At 38.6% G+C, this 27,023-nt stretch overlaps 2 protein-coding genes across 4 annotated transcripts in view; one reads left to right on the plus strand and one right to left on the minus strand.

Moving 5' to 3' along the window:
* GRAMD1C (GRAM domain containing 1C) overlaps positions 1–27,023 on the minus strand; it is a 52,930-nt gene that overhangs the window by 11,079 nt on the left and 14,828 nt on the right. For all 3 annotated transcript variants that reach the window (XM_060198339.1, XM_007516319.3, XM_060198338.1), the window contains 5 exons: positions 24,002–24,164; positions 12,976–13,113; positions 7,534–7,652; positions 4,319–4,461; positions 1,089–1,192 (listed from right to left, as the gene is read on the minus strand). In XM_060198339.1, the coding sequence (XP_060054322.1) occupies positions 1,089–1,192; positions 4,319–4,461; positions 7,534–7,652; positions 12,976–13,113; positions 24,002–24,164 (667 nt within the window). The remainder of the gene's footprint in view (positions 1–1,088; positions 1,193–4,318; positions 4,462–7,533; positions 7,653–12,975; positions 13,114–24,001; positions 24,165–27,023) is intronic.
* On the plus strand, positions 3,061–3,506 carry LOC103107520 (COMM domain-containing protein 6-like). Its single transcript, XM_060197002.1, has one exon. It carries the CDS (start codon positions 3,126–3,128, stop codon positions 3,381–3,383), a length of 258 nt encoding a protein of 85 aa, XP_060052985.1. The 5' UTR covers positions 3,061–3,125; the 3' UTR covers positions 3,384–3,506.

The raw sequence follows: 27,023 nt of genomic DNA on the forward strand, positions 1-27,023 counted from the left end.
AATAAAATCTACCATATTTGTCATTTATTTCAACCTTTTTCTTCATCAGATTTTTAAATTAGAAGTTCTTATCCAGTGACCAAACTAATTTTTTAGTTTCCATTTCTTTGTTCCTGCTTAAGAGTTTAGTAACAAAATGGAAAAAAAAAAAAGAAAGAAAAGAAAAGGAAAATAGGAGGACCTAGGTGGAGGTTAGAGTGTTTGACAGAAAACTGAGAAATCTTGCATATGTACCAACAACTATATTATTGACTATAAACCATTAATCTCCCCAATTAAAAATTTTTTAAAAGAAAAATAATCAAAACTATACAATAAGCCTAAAATTGCCCAGAGTTGACTGACCTCTAACTTTTCTTTCAAATCAATATGTTCATGTGTGTATTTTTCCTCATGTATGTTTTTTTCCTTTATTGAGGGATTAATGTTTTACAGTTGCCAGTAAATACAATAGTTTGTATATGCATAACATTTCTCAGTTTTCCACTGAGAAATGTTCCATAACAATACAACCCCCACTCAGGTATGTTTCAAAGAACCACTGTATCAATTCCCTCGGTATACCATCCACCTCTACCAAATGTAATGGTGCATGACACCACTGGCAGGTGGGCCTATGTCAGTCTAGCAAAACTGCAATGGCAAGGGAGGTATGGGCCCTTGAACCACATATCTTAGCAAGCACAAGTGCATATGTGTAATCAAGTTCTTCTGCACTCAGCTTCCTTGGCTGAGTGACTGAGACTGTGAAAGCTTCTGTGATCTTAGATAAAGGTCACTTAACTTCTTAACGCATAACAGTCCCTGTGTTAATAAGTCTTCTTTAATAAGACAGGAAAAATAATGGCACCTACCTCACAGGATTACAAGTTGATACAAATGAACCACATAGAACAATGTCTGGGCTATAGTGACTATTACATAAATGTTTATTAGACCTAGACTAACAAAACTTAAAAGTTTTGAAAGTCCCAGTTTTACTCTAACATTGTCTATAGCTTCCTACTATGAATTAAATGAAAAAAATCAATCCATTTTTGTTAATAAATTCTCTTTATAAAGACATATAAATCAAGAAATTTACAAACCAAGCTGTTTGAAATAGTCTGCCAGTGAACTCCAGGAATTCTTCTCAATTAAAGATTTGGCAAAGGCCCATGGTTGCTTTTTGTATTTCAGATCTGTGGAAACCCTGATCAGATAAGGAGATAAGAACAACATTTCTCTAAAGGACAGTTAAATTAACATTGCAATTAAATAGAAGATTATTTTCAGTAGAAAGAAAAAAACAAAGTCTTTAAGATTATAAGAGACTCTGAAAACACAGATAAATCTAAAAATGTTCAATACAGAGTTAGTGACTAGAGAGGTTGTGGTTAATACACTACTGTTTTTTTTTGTTTGTTTTTATCAATGTTGTGAACGTTTGAGTATGTAGGAAGTGACTGCAGTACTGGGAGAGATGAAAACCCACAGAGACCAACTACTAGCCAGACCTTCTACCTTCTGCAACCCTCAATGACCCTGGGTCCATGCTCCCAGAGGGCTAGAGAATGGGAAAGCTATCATGGAAGGGGGTGGGTTATGGAGATTGGGTGGTGGGAATTGTGTGGAGTTGTACCCCTCCTACCTTATGGTTTTGTTCATTAATCCTTTCTTAAATAAAAAATTAAATAAAAAAAGAAAGAAACACTTGAGCTACTTGCCACTCCCAGATTATTCTGCTTTTCAAACCCACTTAATGAGAAATGAGTTTGAAAGACTAGCTATACGACAATAGTATTCCAGCTACTTCCAACAGCAACAATAAGAAAATGACATCATTACAAGGAAAGCATGCCTAAACAACCCCATAGCCCAGCTGGAGCACCAGACCATTTGAACTGAGAATCTGAAATTAATGTCACAGCATGCAACACCTCAAGTATATAGTGAAATTTTAATTCAAATAGCTGAGTTTCCACAAAGAGCTTCAAAAGTTAAAGAAACGAATATTCAAGACCAAAAAAAAAAAAATGGCAACACAACATACAGCTCATAGCGGGATCTAAATTAAGAGAAATAGAGTCAACTCTGATATCTTTAATCAATAAAAATAATGAAAATTGAAAAGAAAATTGTGCAGTTGGAAGGTATAGTCTTACAAGTAAAGCTCCAAAATGGAGGGGAAAGAAAATATCCAGCAAGATTTCTGAAAGACTAATATAGTGGACAGAAAGGAAAGCAAAGTGGATTTTTTTTTAAAGAAAATTGTTTTATTATCTTTATTTGTTGGATAGAGACAGCCAGAAATTGAGAGAAACGAAGGAAGAGAGACACCTCTAGCCCTGCTTCACCACTTGTGAAGCTCCCCTCCTCCAGGTGGGGACCCAGGTCCTGGCGCAATGTAACATGGAACCAGCTGCATTACAACCCAGCCTCCACAAGGTGGACTTTCACAGAAAACCAGGTATCTGAATTGTGGAGGGGCAACAGCACTGTAAACCCATCAGTGGTTAAATGTTTACAAGCCAGCAAAATAGCTCACTTGGATATATAGTGTGTGGCTTTGCCACATATACAACCCAGGTTCAAGTCTGGCCTCCACCATATTGGAAGAAGCTTTGGATCTATGGTCTCTTTTACTCTTTCTCAGTCTCTCTGTCTCTATCTTTAAAAAAAGAAAAATAGGGAGTCAGGCAGCAGCGCAGCGGGTTAAGCGCACCTGGTGTAAGGCGCAAGGACTGGTGTAAGGATACCGGTTCGAGTCCCCATCTCCCCACCTGTAGGGGAGTTGCTTCACAGGGGGTGAAGCAGGTCTGCAGGTGTCTGTCTTTCTCTTCCCCCTCTCTGTCTTCCCCTCCTCTCTCCATTTCTCTCTGTCCTAACAACAATGACATCAACAACAACAACAACTATGAAAAACACCAAGGGCAACAAAAAGGGAAAATAAGTCAATATTAAAAAATAAATAAACAATAGAAGCCACAGTGTGTGAACTATTATATTAATTCTGAGTGTGCTTTGTTGCAAGTAAATTTTTCTTCAACTTAAAAAAAAAGATAACAAAAGAAAATGTATTTGCTGAGTGTTGGTGGCAGAGGATCAGGCCCCAGAGTCTATGGTGCCGTCTGTGGACACAGGCAATGGAGGATTCTAGCTGGCCTCAGCTGGATGCTAAATCCAAGGTCACCAACCAGCCTGTAGGTTTTCAGTGGAAACTAGGTATGGCTGTAAGCTCTGACAGTTGCAGATCACTTAAGTATCCTCATGTTGCCATGATGTTAAAAGTGGCAGATCACTCTGGCCAAGTAAAGAATAAGTCTTTTGAAATGACAATTCCACAATTTCAGAATTTCTACAGACAATTTAAGGAAATGGCTGCAACTACTGAAACTGTGTGAATACTGATTGACTTGGCTGATAGACTGATGTCATTCTAAAGTCATGGAAACAAAGTTGTGCAACAAAACTTCAGAAGGATCAAATAATGTATATTGAATAAAAAGTGCACTTTTGCTTTTACAGTTCTTCAATTAATAAAAGTAGAGAATAGTAATAAAAAAAAGAAAATGTATTTGCTGATAATGACTTCTTTAAACATTACTATGTTGCTAATAATTTCATCACATTTTCCTTCTAAGTATTTGGCACTTTATCCTCTTTTCCCACTGTAGCAGAACTGGCTTCTGCTCAGCTTGTGCTCCCCAAGAACTCCCAGCAAACTTGCCATTAAACAGGGTCATGTGGCTGGTGCTGACCAGTGGACAGGAAGAACAGTTCCACAGCTCTGTTCTGCCCCAACAACTGAAATGACATAGATTCTGGATTGCACAGCTCCAGAATTTCAAAGCCTTCATCAATTTAGGGCCTGAATAATGAGTCTCACCTTTCTGCTGACCTCTGGTAGACGTGAAATTTCAGCACAACATAAAACTTTGTGGTACAGGGAGTCAGGCAGTAGTGCAGCGGGTTAAGCACAGGTGGCGCAAAGTGCAAGGACCCGCGGAAGGATCCCAGTTGGAGCCCCCGGCTCCCCACCTACAAAGGAGTTGCTTCACAGGCGGTGAAGCAGGTCTGCAGGTGTCTATCTTTCTCTCCCCCTCTCTGTCTTCCCTTCCTCTCTCCACTTCTCTCTATCCTATCCAACAACAACGACATCAATAATAACTACAGCAATAAAGACAATAGGGGCAACAAAAGGGAATAAATAAATATTAAAATAATAATAATAAAAAAACTTTATGGTATAAAGTTACTACTCAAATTTTGGGATTAAGATAATCCCAGAGTTATCCAGCCTCTCTCAAGACTGAAGTATTTATTTCTGAGTGCTCACCTCAGCCGGCATTTCTGTTTTGAAGATCGGATGATATAGTATCTATTCAGGGTATAGAAGTAATCATGGTAGGGCACATCATGTGTTAGTACTTCTGTATCTACCAAATAAAATTGTGCTTCCCGGCTTTCTTTATACAGTATCTGCCAAAAGAAAAAAAAAAGTTTTTGCATGTAGATATATCAAATCCTCTGCCAATTTAGGTTATATAAACTAGACATGTCTCACAAATCATAGAAGACATTAGAAGCTGAGATGTAATGCCAAAACAGCTCTATGCTGACTATGTTAGCTAAGACTAAGAAGGGACATGCAGAAATAATATTTGTTGCCCCTCTGTCATTTCATTGTGTATTTTTCCCTTTCTTTTTGACATTATGGAAAAGGAACCATACAATCTCTTGTGTGTGCCACTAAATTAAAATGTTGCTGTTAGGGGAGCAATTCAAAATTCAATAGAACAAGCAATGACCCCACCCCAAATCTCACCAAAGTTTAACAAAACCATCCTTCATTAAAAATTAGGAAAACTGGGGGTCGGGCAGTGGCGCAGTAGGTTAAGCGCACGTGGCGCAAAGCGCAGGAACCGGCATAGGGATCCCGGTTCGAGCCCCCGGCTCCCCACCTGCAGGGGAGTCGCTTCACAGGCGGTGAAGCAGGTCTGCAGGTGTCTATCTTTCTCTCCCCCTCTCTGTCTTCCCCTCCTCTCTCCGTTTCTCTCTGTCCTATCCAACAACGAATAGCCTCAACAAGGGCAATAATAATGACCACAACGAGGCTACAACAACAAGGGCAACAAAAGGGGGAAAAAAGGCCTCCAGGAGTGGTGGATTCATGGTGCAGGCACCGAGCCCAGCAATAACCCTGGAGGGAAAAAAAAAAAAAAGTTTTAGTCTGATCATTTGCCACGTAAGTAAAAAAAAAAAAAAACTGGGAGTCGGGCTGTAGCGCAGCGGGTTAAACGCACGTGGCACAAAGCACAAGGACAGGCCTAAGGATCCCAGTTCGAGCCCTGGCTCCCCACCTGCAGGGGAGTCGCTTCACAGGCGGTGAAGCACGTCTGCAGTTGTCTATCTTTCTCTCGCCCTCTCTGTCTTCCCCTCCTCTCTCCATTTCTCTCTGTCCTATCCAACAACAACGACATCAATAATAACTACAACAATAAAACAACAAGGGAAACAAAAGGGAATAAATAAATATTTTTTTAAATGAGGGAAATGAGAAAGCAAAATACCATTTTCCTTAAATAGGATTTGAAGTGATGCTGACCAAGCCCCTCTCATTTTAACTATGTCTTGTCTACCTGTCCTCTAAGGTTATCAAAGACTACATCAAAATACTAAAATATTTGAAAACCTTTTCTTAAAATCATTGGGCTTTTTTTTTTTACTTGTTTTGGGTTTTTGCTTGTTTGTTTCTTTGTTTTTTGTTTTTTAACCAGAGCACTGCTCACCTCTGGCTTATAGTGGTGCAGGAGATTGAACCTGGGACATCAGAGCCTCAGACATGCAAGTCTCTTTTCTGCATAAAAACTGTGCTGTCTCCTCAGCTTTATAAAGTATTTTTTAACACTGACTGATGGAAACCACAATAGGGGGTTGGGATTATGCAAAAACAACTTTCAAACTCCAAAATTTAAATGCCAGTTTAAATGCCTGGCTCAACCATAAGCCAGAGCTAAACATAGTTCTGGCAAAACAACTCCAATAGCATAACCAGCTCAGATGTTAGTAGATATTTTCCAACTATTTGCAGAACAGAGACATTATACTTCCTATATACTACACAAATGGGGTAGGCACAAGCTCCACTATAAGGCAGTGCACAATAGTCAGAGTGGAGTATTAAGCACTTTAGAAACTTTTTTCCATATGTCACAGCATATGGTTATTTCTGTCTAGTTATTTGACCCTAAACTGTTGTATATTTCTTTAAATTAGTTTCCAATAACTTATTTATTTATTTATGTTGTACACTTCTTTAAATTAGTTTCCAATAACTTATTTATTTATTTATGCCAGAAGACTGTTCAACTCTAGTTTATGATAATACTAGGAATAGAATCTTGCATCTCTGAGCCTGAGGGATCAAAGTCTTTTGCATTACCATTATGGCATCTCCCTAGGCCCTTCCAATACTATTTTTGAAGTATTTATTATGAAAAAGTTCAAGTTCTATGAATGTGAGACTACCACACTACTCTGACATATACTGTACCAGGAATAAAGTATGTGGCCTCACATATGCAAGTAATACAATTTATCTACTAAGATACCTTCCCCCACCACTGACTGGCTCTTAATGGAAATTCTAGTCATCAGTAAAATCTCATCCATAAACAACATCACTATATTCCTTTATAGATTGGTCAGTATGTCTTTTGTTGCTGTTGTCACATGGGCTTCACTGCTGCAGGCTGACTTTTTCAGGGAGAGACAGAAAGGCACCAGAGCACACACTTCATCTGGTATGGTCGAGACTCAAACCTGAGTTGTGGGCATGGCTCCTTACCAAAGGAGCTACCTTTTTGAAAGATCTATTGACTGATCGATGAGAGAGAGAGAGAGAACTAGAGAGAGGACTAGAGAATCATTCTAGCACCTGAAATTTCAGAAATCAAACTCAGGACCTCCTCATGCTTGAGAGTTCAAGGCTTTATTCACTCACTGCACCATCTCCCAGGCCACCAGATGAGCTGTTTTGGCGGCCCTTCAGTATACCTTTTTAAAGGGTAAATATTATCTTCTTTAAAATATCACTATAATGCCACTATTACACATAAAACATTAATAGTTCCTTAAATCTCATACATACATTTTTGCCAGTTGGTTTGTTTGAATTAGAGTTAGGTTGATTTGGTTGATGCCCCTTTTATGGCTTTATCAGTTTCTTCTCCCTTTTCCTCCCTAATATTTATTTGTTGAATTATCTTGTAGATTAACCATTATTCTTTTTAAAAAAACTAACAGAATATCAACGGGGAAGCAATTACAGAAGCCAGACCTTCCACCTTCTGCACCCCATAATGACCCTGGATCCATACTCCCAGAGGGATAAAGAATAGGAAAGCTATCAGAGGAGGGGGTGGGATACAGAGTTCTGGTGGTGGGAATTGTGTGGAGTTGTACCCCTCTTATCCTATGGTTTTGTCAGTGTTTCCTTTTTATAAATAAAAATTAAAAGAAAAGGAAAAGAAACTGACAGAACAGACATACCTGCTTTTCAGTGGCAGTTGTGCATTTTCCAGTAAGTGGATTATTAAGAACTATAGTGTAGGTTATGGTTCTCAGTTGATCACTTCCAGGCTTTCCATTCCAAGGAGTAGATACTACATCTAACCACAGCAAACATTCATCAAGTTAGTTCTAGAATTGTATAAGTTGAAATGGGGGGGGAGGTAGTTTTACATTAAAGTAAAGCAAAATTATGGCAGGGGAGATAGCACAATAGCTAAGCAAAGAGACACTCATGCCTGAAAGCCCCGGTTCAACTCCTGAACAGCCATAAGTGAGATTGGAGTAGTGCTCTGGCAATAAATAGAAAAAAAAAAGAGGGGGCCAGGCGGTGGTGCACCTGGTTGAGCACAAACATTACAGTGTGCAAGGACCCAGGTTCAAGCCCCTGGTCCCCAACTGCAAGGCGAAAGCTTTCTAAGCGGTGAAGCAGGGCTGCAGGTCTCTCTCTATCTATCTATCTATCTATCTATCTCTCCTTCCTCTCTCAATTTCTCTCCATCTCTAGCCGGTAAAAATAAGTAAATAAATAAATAAATAAATAAATTTTAAAAAGAAAAAGAAAAAAGGAGAGAGAGAGAGATGAGTGGGTGATGACACATCTGGTTGAGTGCACGTTACAATGCTCAAGGCCCCCGGTTGCAGTCCCTGGTCGCCACCTGCAGGGGGAAGCTTCATGAGTGGTGAAGCAGTGCTGCAGGTGTCTCTTGCTCCCTTTCTATTACCCTCTTCCATCTCGATTTCTGGCTGTCTCTATCTAATAAATAAATAAAGATAATTTTAAAAAGGAGAAAAAAGAATGAGAAAGTAACATTACATTTTAGGCACACACAATGTAGATGCTTCTAAATTATTTTCTAACATACTTTTCCTTTTTGTTTTTTGGGGGTTTTCTTGTTTGTTTGTTTGTTTTTGTTTTATCAGAGCACTGCTCAGCTCTGGTTTATGGTACTGAGAGGGATTGAACCTGGCACTTTGGAGTCTCAGACATAGAGCCTCATTTTTTTGTTGTTTGTTTGCTTTGCCTCCAGGGTTATCGCTGAGGCTTAGTGCCTGCACTACAAATCCACTGCTCCTGGATGCCATTTTTTCCATTTTATTGGATAGGACAGAGAAAATTGAGAGAAGAGGGGAAGATAGAGAGGAAGAGAGAAAGACAGACACCTGCAGACCTGCTTCACCTCTTGTGACACTTCCCCCAACCACCCCCCCCCAACCCCTACAAGCGGGAAACTGGGAGCTGAAAACAGGATCCTTGAGTGGGTCCTTGTGCTTCATACTATGTGCACTTAAACCGGTGCACCACCACCCAGTCCCTACTTTCCCCAACAGTGGTGGGGAACTTTTTCTTCCTGCCAAGAATCATTTGGATATTTATAGCCACTCATAGACAATACAAAATTGTCAAATTAAAAATTAGTACTCAATGTTGCTTTGTCCTCCCTGTAGTTGCCTTGGCAGAACCAAAACCTCGAGCCATACATTCCCCACCCCTGCTTTCTCTCCTTTCTCCCTTTCTTTTCCTTCCTTTCTTCTAGAAAATCAGAGATAAAGAAACCACAGTACAGAAACTTCCTTCAGTGCAGTTAGAGTGGGGGTGAAGGGGACCTGGAACCTAGCTTATGCCCATGGCAAAGCAACATACTATTTTGCCAGCCCTCTCCCTTCCTTCACTTTAGAAGATAAACTGAAAAGTTAAGTTGTTTCATCTGTACACTTCTTCTTAAGGTTCCAAGTACCTCTGAAGAGAAGTAATGGCACCAATCCCAGCAAAAACAGAGAAACACTTCAATGTTCCTACCATTTGTGGACAAAACTTGGGAAGATTTCATCATTATATAATAACGTACTACTATGACCTTGATGCCAACTTATGAAAAAATTTCCATGAGTAATCATGCATCTAGAATAGTTAAAATCATGGGAACGGAAGTAGAATGATGGTAGTCAGCAGTTGGGCGGAGGTGAAAATGGAGAGTTGTATAATAGGTACAGTTTCAGTGTGGGAAGGCAAACATTTTCTGGAGACAGATGGTAGTGACTGTTACACAACAGTATAACTATTTGGTGCCACTGGATTGTATTAAAATGATTAACTTTATGTTGTATATATACACTTTGCCACAATAAAAGATGGTAAATCTAGGTGATAGGTATTAAGAGTTTTATTGTACTATTCATTTAAAGTTTCTGAAAATTTGCCTTTTTTTCCAAAATTAAAAAATTGGACACACAGACTGAAAACTGAGCTTAAAAATCACAAAAGTAGAGTCATTCCACTATAAACAAAAGATTTTAGGGCTGGGGAGATAGCCTAATGGTTATACAAAAAGACTTTCATTTCTGAGGCTCTGAGATCCCCAGTTCAATCCCTACCACCACCAAAAGCTGATATCTAGGGAGAAAATTGAGAAAAAAAAAAAAATATATATATATACATATATTAAAGAATACTTATTTAAAAGTTCCTGAACTAAAAAAATAGATGGGGAGTCGGGCGGTAGCGCAGTGGGTTAAGTGCACGTGGCACAAAGCACAAGGACCAGTATAAGGATCCCGGTTGGAGCCCCCGGCTCCCCACCTGCAGCAGGAGGGTCGCTTCACAAGTGGTGAAGCAGGTCTGCAGGTGTCTATCTTCCTCTCCCCCTCTCTGTCTTCCCCTCCCCTCTCCATTTCTCTCTGTCCTATCCAACAACGACAACATCAATAACAACAACAACAACAACTACAACAACAATAAAAAAAAAAAACAAGGGCAACAAAAGGGAAAATAAATTTTAAAAAACAGATTCAGTAGCCATTAGTGCTGAAATTAGATTGAACCCACAAAAAAAATTGACTATACAAGTTTTTCATTAAATTCTAGTTTATAGGGAATTAAAAAGATTTATTTTATGAGCGAAGTCAGACCCACTCTAGTATATATCATGCTGAGGCTCAAACCATGGGCTTCACACCTGCAAGTCCTGTGCTCTACCTGTTAAGCCATAGTATAATGAGGCAACTCATTAAATTCCTTTTTTTATTGATGAGGTTTTTTTTTTTTTTAAATTTACTGGATAGAGAGGGAGAGAAACCAAGAGGGAGAGATGGAGGAAGGAACTGGGGGCTTGAACCTGGGTCCTTGTGCATTATGTTTAATAGCATGTATGCTCAATCAGATATTCCACCACCTGGCCCTTAAATTATTAAATTTTTTATTTTAAAAGTTATTGAAACCCATTTTCAAGAAATACATTGAATGCCAGGTAACAATTTCTGAAAAAAGCAGAGTGATATTGAATAATAAAAGAGAACATCGTTCAGGTCCTGGAACATGATGGTGGAGGAGGACCTAGTGAGAGTTGAGTTGTTGAAAACTGAGAAATGTTACAAATGTACAAACTATTGTATTTTACTGTTGACTGTAAACCATTAATCCCCTTATAAAAAAATAAAAAATGGATCCCCACCCTGGGTCTTAAAACAAGAGGGGAGTCCTGGGGAGGCCTGGCCAAACCCACTGGCTAGTCTGAGAAGCCAGGCTGGCTGTTGGTGAATGGACGCTCTGGGCTTAAGTCCATCCCCTGCCCCAAGTTCTCTGTGTGTGCTCTGGGGGACCAGCAGCATGGCAATGAGGCCAAGGCTATTGACACCCCCCCACACGGACATCTCTCCCCCTCTCTGTCTTCCCCTCCTCTCTCCATTTCTCTGTCATAACAATGATGACATCAGTAGCAACAACAAAACAAGGGCAACAAAAGGGAATAAATAAATAAATATTAAAACAATATATTTTTTAAAAGAAAAAATAAAAAGAGGGAGAGAGAATGTCTCTTTGGGGATAAACCTTTTAGTTTTAGGTCTAAACAATAGCAGGCCTGTAATTGTTAAGAGTTGAATTTCTTGACCTCACCAATGTATCCTGGAACCACACTTCTCCAGAGCCCTCCCCAACTAGGTAAAGACAGAAACAGGCTGGGGATATGGATCGACCCGCCAAAGTCCATGTCCAGCAGAAAAGCAATTACAGAAGCCAGACCTTCCACCTTTGGCACCCCATAAAGAATTTTGGTCCATCATGTTGAGTGAAATAAGTCAGAAACAGAAGGATGAATATGGGATGATCTCACTCTCAGGCCGAAGTTGAAAAACAAGATTAGAAAAGAAAACACAAGTCGAACCTGAAATGGAATTGGAGTATTACACCAAAGTAAAAGACTCTGGGGTGGGTGGGTGGGTGGGGAGAATACAGGTCCATGAAAAATGATGAATGAAATAGTGGGGGTTGTATTGCTAAATGGGAATCTGGGGAATGTTATGCATGTAAAAAAAAAAAAAAAAGAAGTAGAAACGCAAAGCAGAAATTGACTGAGTTTGGAGTATGGCACCAAAGTAAGAAAGCAGAAGTATACTAGAGTTAGCAGTGAGTACCTCCCTAATACTTCCTCTCCACTTTTCCAAGCTTTGGGTCCATGATTGCTCAACAATTTGTTTGGCTTTGTATGTTAACTCTCTTTTCAGTCACCAGGTTCCAGGTGTCATCAGGATGCCGGCCAGACTTCCCGAGATTGAAGACACCACCAATGTGTCCTGGAGCTCAGCTTCCCCAGAGACCCATCCTACTAGGGAAAGAGAGAGGCAGACTGGGAGTATGGACCGACCAGTCAACGCCCATGTTCAGCGAGGAAGCAATTACAGAAGCCAGACCTTCTACCTTCTGCAACCCTCAATGACCCTGGGTCCATGCTCCCAGAGGGATAGAGAATGGGAAAGCTATCGGGGGAGGGGTTGGGATATGGAGATTGGGCGGTGGGAATTGTGTGGAGTTGTACCCCTCCTACCCTATGGTTTTGTTAATTAATCCTTTCTTAAATAAAAAAAAAGAAAAAAAAAGAAAAAAAAAAAAAAGAATTTTGGTCCATACTTCCAGAGAGGGATAAAGAATAGGAAAGCTCCCAATAGAGGAGATGGAACACGGAACTCTGATGTTGGGTACTGTGTGGAATTGTACCCCTGCTATCTTACAATCTTGTTAATCATTATTAAATAATTAATAAAAAAGTAGAATTTGTCATTATCTTTTGTACTTGAATCTTTATAAATGGTATGATATATGAATATATAACCATGGTTACTGAAAATTTGAAATCAATAATATCTGATAGTTAATAAAATGCCCAGATTATAAACTATATTTAAATTGCTATGCAATAACTTTCTTTTTGACTATGTCACATGAATCACTTTTATATAAATCTCTGCTGCTGTTTTCTAATATTATATAATAAGCTAAACCACATGCTCCTGCTTTGTACAAAATATCCTAACATACTTATAATAATTCTCCCTCCTACAACAGAACTTATATAGGCTTAACCACTAAGGATAATGAAACTTTCTCAAAGTTGTAATTAGATAAAAAAAGAAAAACATACGACCAACCTATTATATTTCTAGAATTGACAAATTTCTGCATAAAATGTGAACTGGTAAAGAGCAACTCAAACATTCTCTCAGCACTGATGTGAAAAATACGGTTGATATAAAGTCTTCCATGAAGATCTTTCTCAGGAATATTTTCTGGAGAAACAAACACAGAACGAAAAGTGAAGTTAACTACAAAAAGTAATAATAATAGCTTCAAGGCTTTGCTACTTGGGGCACAAAGTGGTTTTTAAATGTCATTACAATGATCACCATACTCCAGGGAATTATTTACATTTTATGTATGTGTGTTTTAGTACAACTATATATAAGATAGACTATGTGTAATAAATATTTCAATGTCAAAAAACCCAAAATATGGAAATGATTAATATTATTATTAATTCCCCATAACATATCACTTGACATAATATATCATCTCAAAAGTGACAAGGGCATTACTGAAACACCCGGTGACATCTGTCATGATTAGCAAGTTGTACACACACACGCAGTGAGTATTGTCATGAATGGTTCTAATAGCAGTGCACTCACTAACTGCTGCATGACTCAAGTTTGATTTAAAGTTGACACCTTCCCCAAGATAAGTATTGTATTCACAAACTATTCCCAACACCATATATTAAAAGACCATATAAGTCCAATTGAAAAGTATTCTTCTGGTTGGGGTGGTAGTGCCACCAAGTTAAGCACACGTGTTTACCAAGCACAAGAACACAGGTTCGAGCCCCCGCACCCTACCTGCAGTGGAGGACGTTTCACAAGCATTAAAAGCAAACAGTATAGGTGTGTATCTTTTTCTCTCTCCCTCTCTATCTCTCCTCCCCCCTCAAATTCTTTGTCGTATCAAATAAAGGGGAAAAAAAAGGCCACCAGGATCTGTGGATTTGTCATGTAGGCAACTGAACCCCAGAGATAACCCCAGGTGGCAATAAAAAAAAAAACTATTCTTCAAAGCTAAATCCCAATATCCTGGGTATCTGATTATGATAATAATACTGAAATCTACTGGTAGCAAATGAAGAAGCAATATCAGTTCACCTCTCCTCAAATTCCTTGGAAATATTATATATACCAGTCCATACTTATCCTGTGCTTACTATATGTCAGGAATTGTGATGATAGCAATAGCTTAATAGCAATAGCCCATCTTAACTTCACAGAAATCTTGTGTGATAAGTGGCCTCATCATCATCATCTCTATTAACCAGATGCACACACTGAGGCTTAGAGAGAATTGCCAAATCTATAAAGTGGTTGTACTGGAATCTGAACTCACTCCAGGACCAGATCACACAAATTCAACCTTTACTTTATACTTTCAAGAGTTTAATTTAAAAGAATAACCAAATGGGGGTGGGAGGGTGTGGGGAAGAGGAAGAAAAAGAAAAAAGGTAGGTAGATAGACAGCCAGGAGTCTGGTTGAGTAATAGAAATAATGTAAAGCAATCTAACACAATGTTGTGATTTTAACACCGGGATTATTTATTATTTCAATGCTGGTCATTGTTTAGTGAAAACTTACAAAAGCTTCCCATATTTCAGAATTCAAGCTCTAAGAATTATCTGTATTGAGTATCTGTCAATCATAATCCATGGGAAGCAGTCTAGTTAAAATAAAAGGTAATGGTCAGAGAATGAGAAAAACTCTTCAAGCTCTGCCCCCACAATTGCTTTTCCCCCTGACTAGATGATTTGTGTCTCCATCTGGTCACAGAGAACTTGTGGCTATTGATTTCCCTTCTCCCTACAACAATATTCTATCAATATGTGGCAAAAGAGACCAACTGCAACTTCAAGTAATAACGCTTTCTGTATAGAAACGAGTCACTGAAACTAGGCAATTTGCTAAGTTTTTGTGAGGTAGCTTCCCAATTAGACTTGAAAAATTGCTTTTTTTCTAACTTAGAAGTAATGCATGTTCACTGTTAAAAAAAAAAAAAAAAGAATTCATATGTTCACAGAGAAAGCAACCAGTATAGGTGAAGTGCTCTTCTGATCAAATTCAGGGGTTACAATTTACCACCATGATTTACACAGATGTTAACCTTGATCACTTGGTTAAGTTTCCCCACTAAAAAGTTAGCATATTCCCCTTTCCATGTCCTATTTTTCAGACATAAATCTCTTAAGATCAGACCATAATCAGGGGAAGGAGAATTAAACTTCCGAAAAAAGGGAGTATCCAGATATATTATTTGGAGTTCTATAAGGAAAACTTTTATTTTCTCTTCCCAATTTATTTACTTATGCATTCATTTATAACCATTTTATTCCCTAGGTTATAATAGTATCATTATTCTGTTGTTTAACTTTTTATTGGGGGGTTAATGGTTTACAGTGGATTAACTACATATACATACAATTTCATTATGTACCAGGTCCCCAAAGTTTTCTCCTTCTTTTCCCTCCCCCTCCTTATCCAGATTCCTTTACTTTGGTGTAATACATAAATATTGTTATTTGGTCATTAGCAACTCTCTCAGTTTGAGGCCTTTGAAGTGTCTCTTTACTTTAAGTATTTGTATTTTGACAAAAGACACTGCAAAACATTTTGTATGTTTCTCACACTGCCCCCCAAAAGTCATTTCATTGAAGTTTCCTAGAAATACAATTTTTCAATAGTTAAATTCTTAATAACATTTAAGGAGAATTAGTGCACTTATATAGTGATTCTAATACCATGTCTATCTGTTTCTCTCTATCTGAAAGTTGGCCTGGAGTGAAAAAGTTCCATGACCAAAAAAAAAAAAAAGTACTAGGTAGATAAATTTAGAAAGACAGTTACAATTTGAGTAACCAAACACTCATGGTTTATTATATCTTATATTTTTTTATTTTATTTATTTATTTTCCCTTTTGTTGCCCTTGTTTCATTGTTGTAGTTATTATTGTTATTGTTGTTATTGATGTCGTTGTTGTTGGATAGGACAGAGAGAAATGGAGAGAGGAAGGGAAGACAGAGAGGGGGAAAGAAAGATAGACACCTGCAGACCTGCTTCACCGCCTGTGAAGCGACTCCCCTGCAGGTGGGGAGCCGGGGGCTCGAACCGGTATCCTTACGCTGGTCCTAGCGCTTTGCGCCACATGCGCTTAACCCGCTGTGCTACCGCTAGACTCCCATCTTCTATTTTTTTTAAACTTGTGACCTGCTTTCTTTTTCACTCTGATTCAGGGCTTTCTTTACACTGGAAACGTTTAATTCACATGCTTAAAACGGTAATTCATGAGCTGGCAAAAATAGCTCATGGGAGGGGTGGGCCGTAGGGTTCAGGTCCTGAAACATGATGGCAGAGGAGGACCTAGAGAGAACTAAATTGTTATGTGGAAAACTGAGAAATGTTACATATGTACAAACTACTGTATTTTACTGTTGACTGTAAACTATTAATCCCCTCAGTAGAGAAAAAAGAAAGAAATATTTTTTTTAAATAGCTCACATGGTTAGTGCACTTACTTTTTAATGCTCTCCACCCAGGTTGGAGACTGGTTCCACTACACTGAAGAATGCTTCAGTGCTGTGGTCTCAGTACCTCTCTCTCTCTCCCCACCCCTTCTCTCATATCCTTTTCCTTCCTCCTTCCTTCACTCCCTTCCTCAAACTTGGCCCAAAGCAGTGAAGCCCTAACAACAACAAGCCCCTAACTCAGGTTAGTATCTGTGTTTAGTATCATGACCCCTTCCCTAACATGCTAGCTTATTTTACAGTTTTTTTCACTCAGTTTCTCTAGAGTCCTCACCTTTATTAATTAATAAGTATCACTTGATATGCAGGTTTCTAGTTTCTTTTTGCAGGACTTTGCCTGTACATCTGAAAGAAGTTCCTCTAGTTTTATCAGCTATAATAATCTGATAATGGGGGGGAAAAAGTCATACTGTATATCTAAAAGAAAGCTTCCCACAAACAGAAGGCTAAATATGACATGTAAACTCCTACAAAGAACAAAGCTCTTAGAAAGTCTCTAAGAAGTACCAGCAACGAGCAAATGGTGACCTGGACTCACAAGCAATATAGAAATGATATCACCTTTTTTATTTCTACATATGAATGTAACTTATCATGAGTTTTAATATTATACGTATATGTTTTTAGTGTTCATTTAATGGAAACTCAATAATGAAATTATTTTGTGAGGATTGTTATAAAAGAAAAGGTGAAAGGAGGGTGGGAGGGAATTTTTGTTTAGGCGTCACTTATCTATCTGGCCACTGGGTGCCAGGGTAGATCTTTCTAAAATCAGAAGTTCAGCCAAGGCATGGGGATAACCATGTTGGCAGTAAGTATACCAGAGCATGAATGGTAATTAAACTTAGTCATACATAGGGCTCTGTTCTTCAACAAAATTTCCTTCTATCTTTTTAAATAACTAACCACTATCTTCTTAATGCAGCCTATTCTTTTTAGAAATGTGTACATTTTTATTTATTTATTGTCCCTTTTTTGTTGCCCTTGTTGTTTTTCATTGTGTTGTAGTTATTATTGATGTCATCATTGTTGGATAGGACAGAGAGAAATGGAGAAAGGAGGAGAAGACAGAGAGGGGAAGAGAAAGACAGACACCTGCAGACCTGCTTCACCCTCTGTGAAGCGACTCCCCTGCAGGTGGAGAGCCCGGGGCTCGAACCGGGATGCTTACGCAAGTCCTTGCGCTTTGCGCCATGTGCGCTTAAGCGGCTGTGCTACCAACCTACTCCCTCATTTTTGTTTTTTAAGAACATGAGCTGAGTGGAGATAGACAGCATAATGGTTACACAAAGAGACTCTCATGTCTGAGTCTCTGAAGTCCCAGGTTCAAATCCCCTGCACCACCACAAGCCAGAGCTGAGCAGTGCTCCAGTGAAGAACATGAGTTTATTCTTTATTAATTGTACTTAAATGTTCCCAAACCAAGGTCTAATCTGATTTAGATGTGATTTTCTTGAATTTGGATTATGACTTGATTTGGTTTGACTTGGATTTTCTTTGGTTTTATGGATTTAGTTTCCACTTCACTAAAGAGCTTTGGGGGTTCCCAAGTCAAGTCTAACCTTAATAATAAACAGACTAGCAAATACAATCATGTCATTCCACTCCAAACAATTATAATGTCTCCAATACTAATATTCTTACTACTGTCGGTAGGAAAGTGGTGGAATAAAATTCTCTTGGTTTTATTCCTTTTTTTGAAATTTGAAAATAGTCACTGTTCTTCCCACTTCATTGAGCTAACTGTCAATGATTTAAAAAGTTATAAGAATGCTCATCTAATAAATATGACAAATTTGTTTTATCGTTAGCACCCAAATAAACAAATGAAAAACCAACCAGGTTGTAGACTGGGAACTTCAGTGAAGCAGAAAACACTAACAAGTAAACTTACAGTAAATAGTAGAAAATGAGCGCTTGGTTCCTCGTTTATTTAAAAAAAAAAAAAAAAAGGAGGGGGGGAAGACAGAGTAAACTGTATTGCTATTCTGGATCAGAAGTATAAATATATGTGGTCCGGGAGGTGGTGCAATGATAAAGCTTTGGACTCCCAAGCATGAGGTCCTGAGTTTGATCCCCAGCAGCACATATGCCAGAGTGATGTCTGGTTCCTTCTCTCTCCTCCTATCTTTCTCATAATTAAATAAAATCTTTAAAAAAATTTTTAATTTAAAAAAAGAAGTATCAATATATTTTTAAAAAAACGCATTTGGGAGTCGAGTGTTAGGGCAGCGGGTTAAGCACACGTGGCGCAAAGCGCAAGGACCAGCATAAGGATCCCAGTTCGAGCTCCCGGCTCCCCACCTGCAGGAGAGTCTCTTCACAGGTAGTGCAGCAGGTCTGCAGGTGTCTATCTTTCTCTCCCCCTCTCTGTCTTCTCCTCCAGCAGGTCTGCAGGTGTCTATCTTTCTCTCCCCCTCTCTGTCTTCTCCTCCTCTCTTCATTTCTCTCTGTCCTATCCAACAACAATGAAATCAATAATACCTACAACAATAAAACAACAAGGGCAACAAAAGGGAATAAATATAAATTAAAAAAAACACATTTATAATGGAAAGCCCCAGAGTTTTTTTTTTTTAATTTTTAACACAGAGAGAACATGATTTGCTACCAAGTCTTCTTTAAGCAACTGGTTTTTATTTTATTCTCCACGTTTGCATCTATTTTTGTGTTATATACAAGAAAATAGCACAATTAGAGTATCTACAATATACATTCCTAAATCTGAAATATGAAAAATCTTAAATCTTGGACATCTTTCTTAGCCTTAAGGGCAGAGATGCAAACTAAAATATTTATTTTGGGCAGCGGTAGGTAACATAATGGTTATGCAAAGAGACTCTCAGGTTCAATCCCCCATATCACCATAAACCAGAGTACTCTGTTTAAATTAAATAAATAAATAAATAATATATATTTTTTAAATGTTTTTACATAGCTAAATTTTAAAATAAGCAAGCTTACATGTATATGAAATGACTGGGACATGGTTAACACTGACTAACTTAATATTATTATTAACTGTGTATTATAGATAATGTAACTCCATCCCAACTAAATGAATTTAAATCAGGTAATTCCTGATGTCTCTAACTCTTTTTTTTTTTTTTTTTTGCCTCCAGGGTTATTGCTGGGGTTTGGTGCCTGTACCATGAATCCACTGCCGCTGAAGGCCTTTTTTTCTCCCTTTTGTTGCTCTTGTTGTTTTTTTAAATCATCGTTGTGGTTATTATTATTGTTCTTATTGATGTCATTATTGTTGGATAGGACAGAGAGAAAAAGAGTCAGAGAAGACAAAGAGGGGGAGGGAAAGACAGACACCCACAGGCCTGTTTCACTGCTTGTGAGGCAATTCCCCCTGCAGGTGAGGAGCTGGGGGCTCGAACCAGGGCCCTTACAGCAGTCCTTGAGCTTTGTACCATGTGCGCTTAACTCACTGCACTAGTGCCCGACCCCAGTCTCTAACTCTTTATTCACTCTGCCATTTGGAAGATGATTAGTGTTATTGACTGAAAGTATGTGTTCCCCTCAAAATGTATCATGTTGAAGTCTTAAACCTCCGTGTGACTATATTTGGACAGAGAGTTTCTAGGAAAGTAGTTTTGTACTAATGGGAACTAGGTATACTGCTGATCCGCTAGTATTACTGTGCTTCACAGAAGAGACACTACAGATAGTGTATGTAGTTGATAGATTTCTCTTTTTTGTGTACACATACCAGGGAAAGGCCACGTGAAAACATAGCAAAAGAGCAGCCAGGAGGAAAACTCTTTTTAGAAACCATCTCAGAAGTCTAGCTTTCAGAATCCTAAGAAATCAATTTTGTTAAGTCCCCCAGTTTGCTATATTTTGTAATGGCAGTCCAAACTGACTCGTACAAGTATGGAAGGAGGACAGTGAGTTGGTTTGCACACTATCTTTTTCTGGTGACCCAGGTGTCTAGGGAAACTGATGCTCCTCTGGAGGCAAACATCCCTTGCAGGGAGCATGCCCAACATTGCCTGTGGCTAGACACATAAATGGAGCTCATTCTACAGCTCAGTCAGCAGTCTGTACATCACTCCCACATACTTATACCCTTAATATTGTCACTATTAATATTACAGGTGATCCCTGCCTCCCCAAAGCCCCACCCAACTAGGGAAAGAGAGAGACAGGCTGGGAGTATGGATCGACCTGCCAACACCCATGTTCAGTGGAGAAGCAATTACAGAAGCCAGATCTTCCACTTTCTGTACCCTGTAATGATCCTGGGTCCATACTTCCAGAGGAATAAAGAATAGGGAAGTCTTCAAGGGAGGGGATGGGATATAGAGTTCTGGTGATAGGAATTGTGTGGAAATGTACCCCTCTTATCCTATGGTCTTGTCAATATTTCCATCTTATAAATAAAAAAAGAAAAATATTACAGGTGATATTTTTTCTTTTTTATATTTACTTATTTATTTTCCCTTTTGTTGCCCTTGTTGTTTTAACATTGTTGTGATTATTATTATTTTGTTATTGATGTCATTGTTGTTGGATAGGACAGAGAAAAATGGAGAGAGGAGGGGAAGACAGAGGGGGGAGACAAAGACACCTGCAGACCTGCTTCACCGCCTGTGAAGCGACTCCCCTGTAGGTGGGGAGCCCGGGCTCAAACCGGGATCCTTACACCAGTCCTTGTGCTTTGCGCCACATGCACTTAACCCGCTGCGCCACCACCAACTTCCTACAGGTGATATTTTTAACCTCTATCTGACTTTTCCTTTCTTAGTCTGGTTCTAATTGGAGTGGTCAAGAAAGGGCAGTATATAAATTGTTGAACTCATTACACATGGGTTACAAGAGAAAACGTGATACAAAGTATCATCCAGTTTATAATACTTTTAGAGAACCCCTGGGTTATTACTTTTATTACTTACCATAGTTATATTAGAATTAAACTAGATCTCTGTTATTTAACTACAACAAAATAAAAGGTTTATTAAAGGAATACAGACTACCATCTATATTCCATGTTTTGCTATTTGTTTTTAGATGGATATAAAAAGCTAAGAAGCAGAGGGGGGAGACACAGTCAGCCTGTAGAGCAGTGGGTTAAGTGCTCATGGTGTGAAATTGAGGACTGGAGTAAGGATCCCGGTTCAAGCCCCTGGCTCCCCACCTACAGGGGGTTCACTTCACAAGCAGTGAAGCAGGTTTGTAGGTGTCTGTCTTTCTCTCTCCCTCTCTGTCTTCCCCTCCTCTCTCTTTTTCTTACTGCCCTATCTGGGAACAACCTCAATAACAACAATAATAATAACCACAACAATAATAATAACCACAATAATAACCATAAAAACAAGGGCAACAAAAAAGGAAAATAAATATTAAAAAAAAAAAAAAGCAGAGAGAGAGAGAGAAACTACAACACCTAGACCTCCTTCAATGCAGTGGGGGCTTGAAGCTGGATGATATATGTTGCAAAGCAGCATACTATCCAAGTGAGCTATCTCACCAACTCTTATCATCTGTCTTTCTAATAAATTGTAACTATAGAATGTTCCTCCAAAACTAAATTGAAATTATATGAACTTTTGAAATAGAAGTCAACTACTGGACAACAATGATCAAATTCAGGAGCAACTATGATGAACTGCTCATCATTTTTCTTTCAAAAATTCATCCCATTATTCTAAATTATAATCATAGTCAAAAGCTCTTCAACATAGAAATTTTACTATTCCTCTGAGAATTTCAATGAGTGAAAAATAAAAATCACTTACTGACAGAGAGATTCCCTTCCTAGAATTTGTGAGAACCATTTATATTCTCTTTTAGAAGATACTTACTGATTTAATTTTCATCTCATGATGACTATCATGACTACTTTCATACAGAAGATAACAATTCATCCTTTGATAAATTATTTTTAAAAAGAAAAGTAAAAAAGAAGAATGAGGGTCCAGAAAGAGGATTCATGGAGCACATGCTTGCTTTGCCAAGCAAACGGCCCAGATTTTAGTCCCAGCACCACATGAAGTACTATGGTATTGACAGGAATCTGTGGTACTAAAACATCTCTCTCTCCCTCTCTATCAGAAAAAAATTAGCACTGAAATTATATATGCCTGATGATCCTCCGCCCCCCAAAAAAAAATATGGGAAGTATTGAGGTAAAACAGAAAAAGAACACTAACCCAAGAGATGTGCTAGGTGTACATTTAATTAGCTGCGGGATTTAGATTTAACTAAAAGGTTTATTTTCCTTGTCAGCAAAATGAGAGGTAGCCTACATAAACTCAAAGGTGACTCAACATCATTTGTTTACCTGTCACTACTGCTCCATATCTGTTGCCTTAAGACTCCCCTGCTTCACCATGAGCCAGAGCTGAGCAGTCCTGGAACCCTTGGATAGGGCCCACTTTCCCGTATGCATCTCCCAATCCAAACCAAATAACATTGCATCTGCCGATCACAACCTAACCAAAGCAACGATTGCTACCTCAACATGCTTCACCTCAGAATGTATCCAGAGACTTCACGTGTGGAATGACAACCCTTCAGCTTCATTACTCGGGTGAGACCTTTCCTTTAATAGTACACTCTAATTTCATCTCAGGTAGTTCACTTTCTAACAAAGTCCCATAACCTAGATATACACCAGTTTCTGTGAGAGAGAGCTTATGTGCACACGTATCCATAAACTACTGCAAAATATATACCTGAAAGCAGGACTACACTAGAGTTTGCAGTGAGTACCTCCCTAACACTTCCTCTCCACTATTCCAAGCTTGGGATCCATGATTGCTCAACAAATTGTTTGGCTTCATATGTTAACTCTGTTTTCAATCACCAGGTTCCAGATGCCACCAGGATGCTGGCTAGGCTTCCCTGGACTGAAGACCCCACCAATGTGTCCTGGAGCTCAGCTTCCCCAGAGTCACACCCTACTAGGGAAAGAGAGAGGCAGACTGGGGGTATGGACCGACCAGTCAATGCCCATGTTCAGCGGGGAAGCAATTACAGAAGCCAGACCTTCTACCTTCTGCATCCCTCAACGACCCTGGGTCCATGCTCCCAGAGGGATAGAGAATGGGAAAGCTATCAGGGGAGGGGGTGGGTTATGGGGATTGGGTGTTGGGAATTGTGTGGAGTTGTACCCCTCCTACCTTATGCTTTTGTTCACTAATCCTTTCTTAAATAAAAAAATTAAAAAAAAAAAAAAGACTTGGCATATTGTGGGGGTAGATAGCATAATGGGTATGCAAACAGACTCTCATGCCTGAGGCTCCAAAATACTAGGGTTCAATCCCCTGCTTCACCATGAGCCAGAGCTGAGCAGTGCTCTGGTTAAAAAATAAATAAATAAATAAATAAATAAAGACTTGGTATAGTGGAGATTTTTTATGAAGGAAATGGAGATATGTGAGACTAAACTGAGTCTCTTTCTCCTTTATTCTATTATCTTTCACCCCTTTTGTTGTTGTTCTTTATAAGGTAATATTATATCTAATAAAGTAAAATAATCTATGCAATCTAATAGAAACATTAAAAGACATAAACATTTATTGCAATATATAAGAAATTCTTTACCTTCATCAACAGAATCTGAAGTACTGCTTTTGTCCAGAGAAAGGTATTCATTCTTATTCCAGTCCAGTGATTTCGATGGCATTCTATTTAACCTCATTTCTGAAGTTAACAAAGAGCCCTTTTTGATTTGTTTCTCACCTTGGGGTTCCTCTTTCCCTAATACCTAAAATGCAAATAACCCAGTTTCAAAAAAAAGTGACTGGCTTAGCTTTTACGAAGAAATTTTTAATAATAAAGATTCTTTGAAGTATTCTGTAAAATGTGTTTCCTGTATTTGCATTTGCATCGTAGTTCTAATTCCATCCACAAACTATGGGCAAATATGGGTATATATGTCATTTTAAAGTCACTTTTTTACACAGCAATGAACAACAAATTTATGAAAAACATCATATAAAAAGAAATTCACAAAAAGTTTATATCATGGGGATCACTTAAGCAGAAGGAAGAGAGCGCAGAGGACAAAACTAATGTTAACAGTCAGTTTCTTAGGATAGGAAAGGAAGAGGGGTGAGATCCAGTTAGTTTCCCCAGATAATACCTGCCTCATCATTTCAAGGCAGAGAATTCGCCCATCTTTCAAGACAAGTAACTAGAGGGCAAAAAGAAAGAAAATAGATAAAAATTGACCAGTCAACGCCCATGTTCAGCGGGGAAGCAATTACAAAAGCCAGACCTTCCACCTGCAACCCACAAGGCCCCTGGGTCCATACTCCCAGAGGGATAGAGAATGGGAAAGCTATCAGGGGAGGGGATGGGATATGGAGATAGGGTGGTGGGAATTGTGTGGAGTTGTACCCCTCCTATCCTACGATTTTGTTAATGTCTCCTTTCTTAAGTAAATAATTAAATAATAAAGAAAGAAAGAAAAGAAAAAAGATAAAAGTCACACAAGAATACATTGGAAGAGAAAGGATTAAAAGGGGAAAATAATTTTACAGCAACTTGTAAGAACGAAATTGGCTTTGCTGTTAGACTAGAGTTATTTAAATACATTCATTTATTTAAATACATCCATGTCATCTTGGGGCCAGGCAGTTGTGCACCAGGTTAAGCATACATAGTATGAAGTTCAAGGATCCCAGTTCGAGCCCCCAGCTCCCCACCTGCAGGGGAAAGCTTCACAAGCAGTGGAGCAGGTCTACAGGTGCCTTGTCTCTCTGTCTCTCTCCCTCTCTACCTCCCCCTTCTCAATTTCTCTCTGTCCTATCGGATAAAAAAATAAAAAGAAAGAGAGAGAAAGAAAGAGGGGAAGAAAGAAAGAAAGAAAGAAAGAAAGAAAGAAAGAAAGAAAGAAAGAAAGAAAGAGAAAGAAGAAAGGAAAATGGCTGCCAGGAACAGTTGATTCATAGTGCTGGCACCGAGCACCAACAATAACCCTGGAGGCAAAAGAAAAAAAAACTGTAATCTCTATTTTCTGAGAATGGTTTCATGTAAATAGGTAATTTCTATAATAATTTTAATCTTAGGTTTCAAGAGTATACATGCTCGGGGCCACATTTCAGTGCACAAGGACCCAGGTTCAAACTCCTGCTCCCCACCTGCAAGGGGACTGCAAGGTGAAGCAGGGTTGCAGGTGTTTCTCTATCTCCTGTCCCCTTTCAATTTCCCTGTCTCTACCCACTAATAAATAATAAACTATCTGGGGTGGGGAGGGGAGAATACAGGTCCAAAAAAGGATGACAGAGGACCTAGGGGGGGTTGTATTGTTATGTGGAAAACTGGGAAATGTTAAGCATCTATAAACGATTGTATTTACTGTCAGATGTAAAACATTAACCCCAAATAAAGAAATTAAAATAAATAAACAAGAAAATAAAATATGTATATATAAAAGTACACATGCCAGGGAAATAGTTCAACTAGTAGAATGTGGGACTTGCAACCTGGAGATTCCCACTGAATTCTCCGTGCTGCATGGACTACAGTCATGTTCTAGCTTTTCACTCTATCTCATGTAAACTATCTCACGTGCAATGAATAGATAAATACTTCAAATTTTAAATGAATTTCTATCATTTTTTCCAGAGGGTTAGTGGTTTTCAGAATAGCCGTTGGCACGTAGGCACAATTTCTCATCTCCCCTTGATAGACATCTGCAGAACACTCTCACCTCCAACTGAGAGTTCCACCATTGTGCACTAGAACCCCAATCCCCTTTCCATTGTTTTATTTTGCCAGAACACTGCTCAGGCCTGGCATACGGTGGTGCCTGAGATTGAACCTACCGATCTCTGAGCCTCAGGCATGAAAAGTCTTTTGCATAACCATTCTGCTATATCCCTCATAAAATAAATAATCATAATAATAATTTAAAAGACAAAAGCATGAGTGCTACTGCTGTTAGTAATCAAGTTTACTAGTGCACTATAAAAATATAAGTTATATAGAAAAGCACCATCTTGCATTGTCTGTGTGTAAGCAAAGGAAAGACAGCAAAAAGCATGTGCGAACAATCCTTGCACATACTGCCCTCAGATTTCCCAGCAGCACTTAACAGCAGAAGCAGCTCTAGGGAGGATAGAGGTTTCCACTGGCCACTCAGAAAACAAAATAACAACTAGGACTCGATACTCCATTTGTTAAAGGGTTCTACTATTAATAACAGAAGATTGATTCTACAAGCATGGACGACTGCTAAAATCAAGAGTTGATTTTCTTGGGAATTGCACACTACAAAGCATCATCTTATATAGCTTATTCGGGCTTAGTAGAGCATGCTAAGTGGAGCAAATTTCCACACATATTTCTACTGTCACTTCCAATGAAGATATATTTTCTATTATGAAGATGGAGATAGTTGGAGGAAAGTAACAGTCACTATCTTATTTTAGACTGTCAGACATATGGTCAATTTTCATTTCTATGTATACTTTTCTATACTTTCTCAATCCTTTTTGTTTTCTGTATTAACATCCTATTTCTTTTTTTAATATTAATTTATTTATTTTCTCTTTCGTTGCCCTTGTTGTTTTATTGTTGTAGTCATTATTGTTGTTCTTGATGTCATCGTTGTTGGATA

The sequence above is a fragment of the Erinaceus europaeus genome, chromosome 9, assembly GCF_950295315.1.
Source record: "Erinaceus europaeus chromosome 9, mEriEur2.1, whole genome shotgun sequence".
Lineage (NCBI taxonomy): Eukaryota > Metazoa > Chordata > Mammalia > Eulipotyphla > Erinaceidae > Erinaceus > Erinaceus europaeus.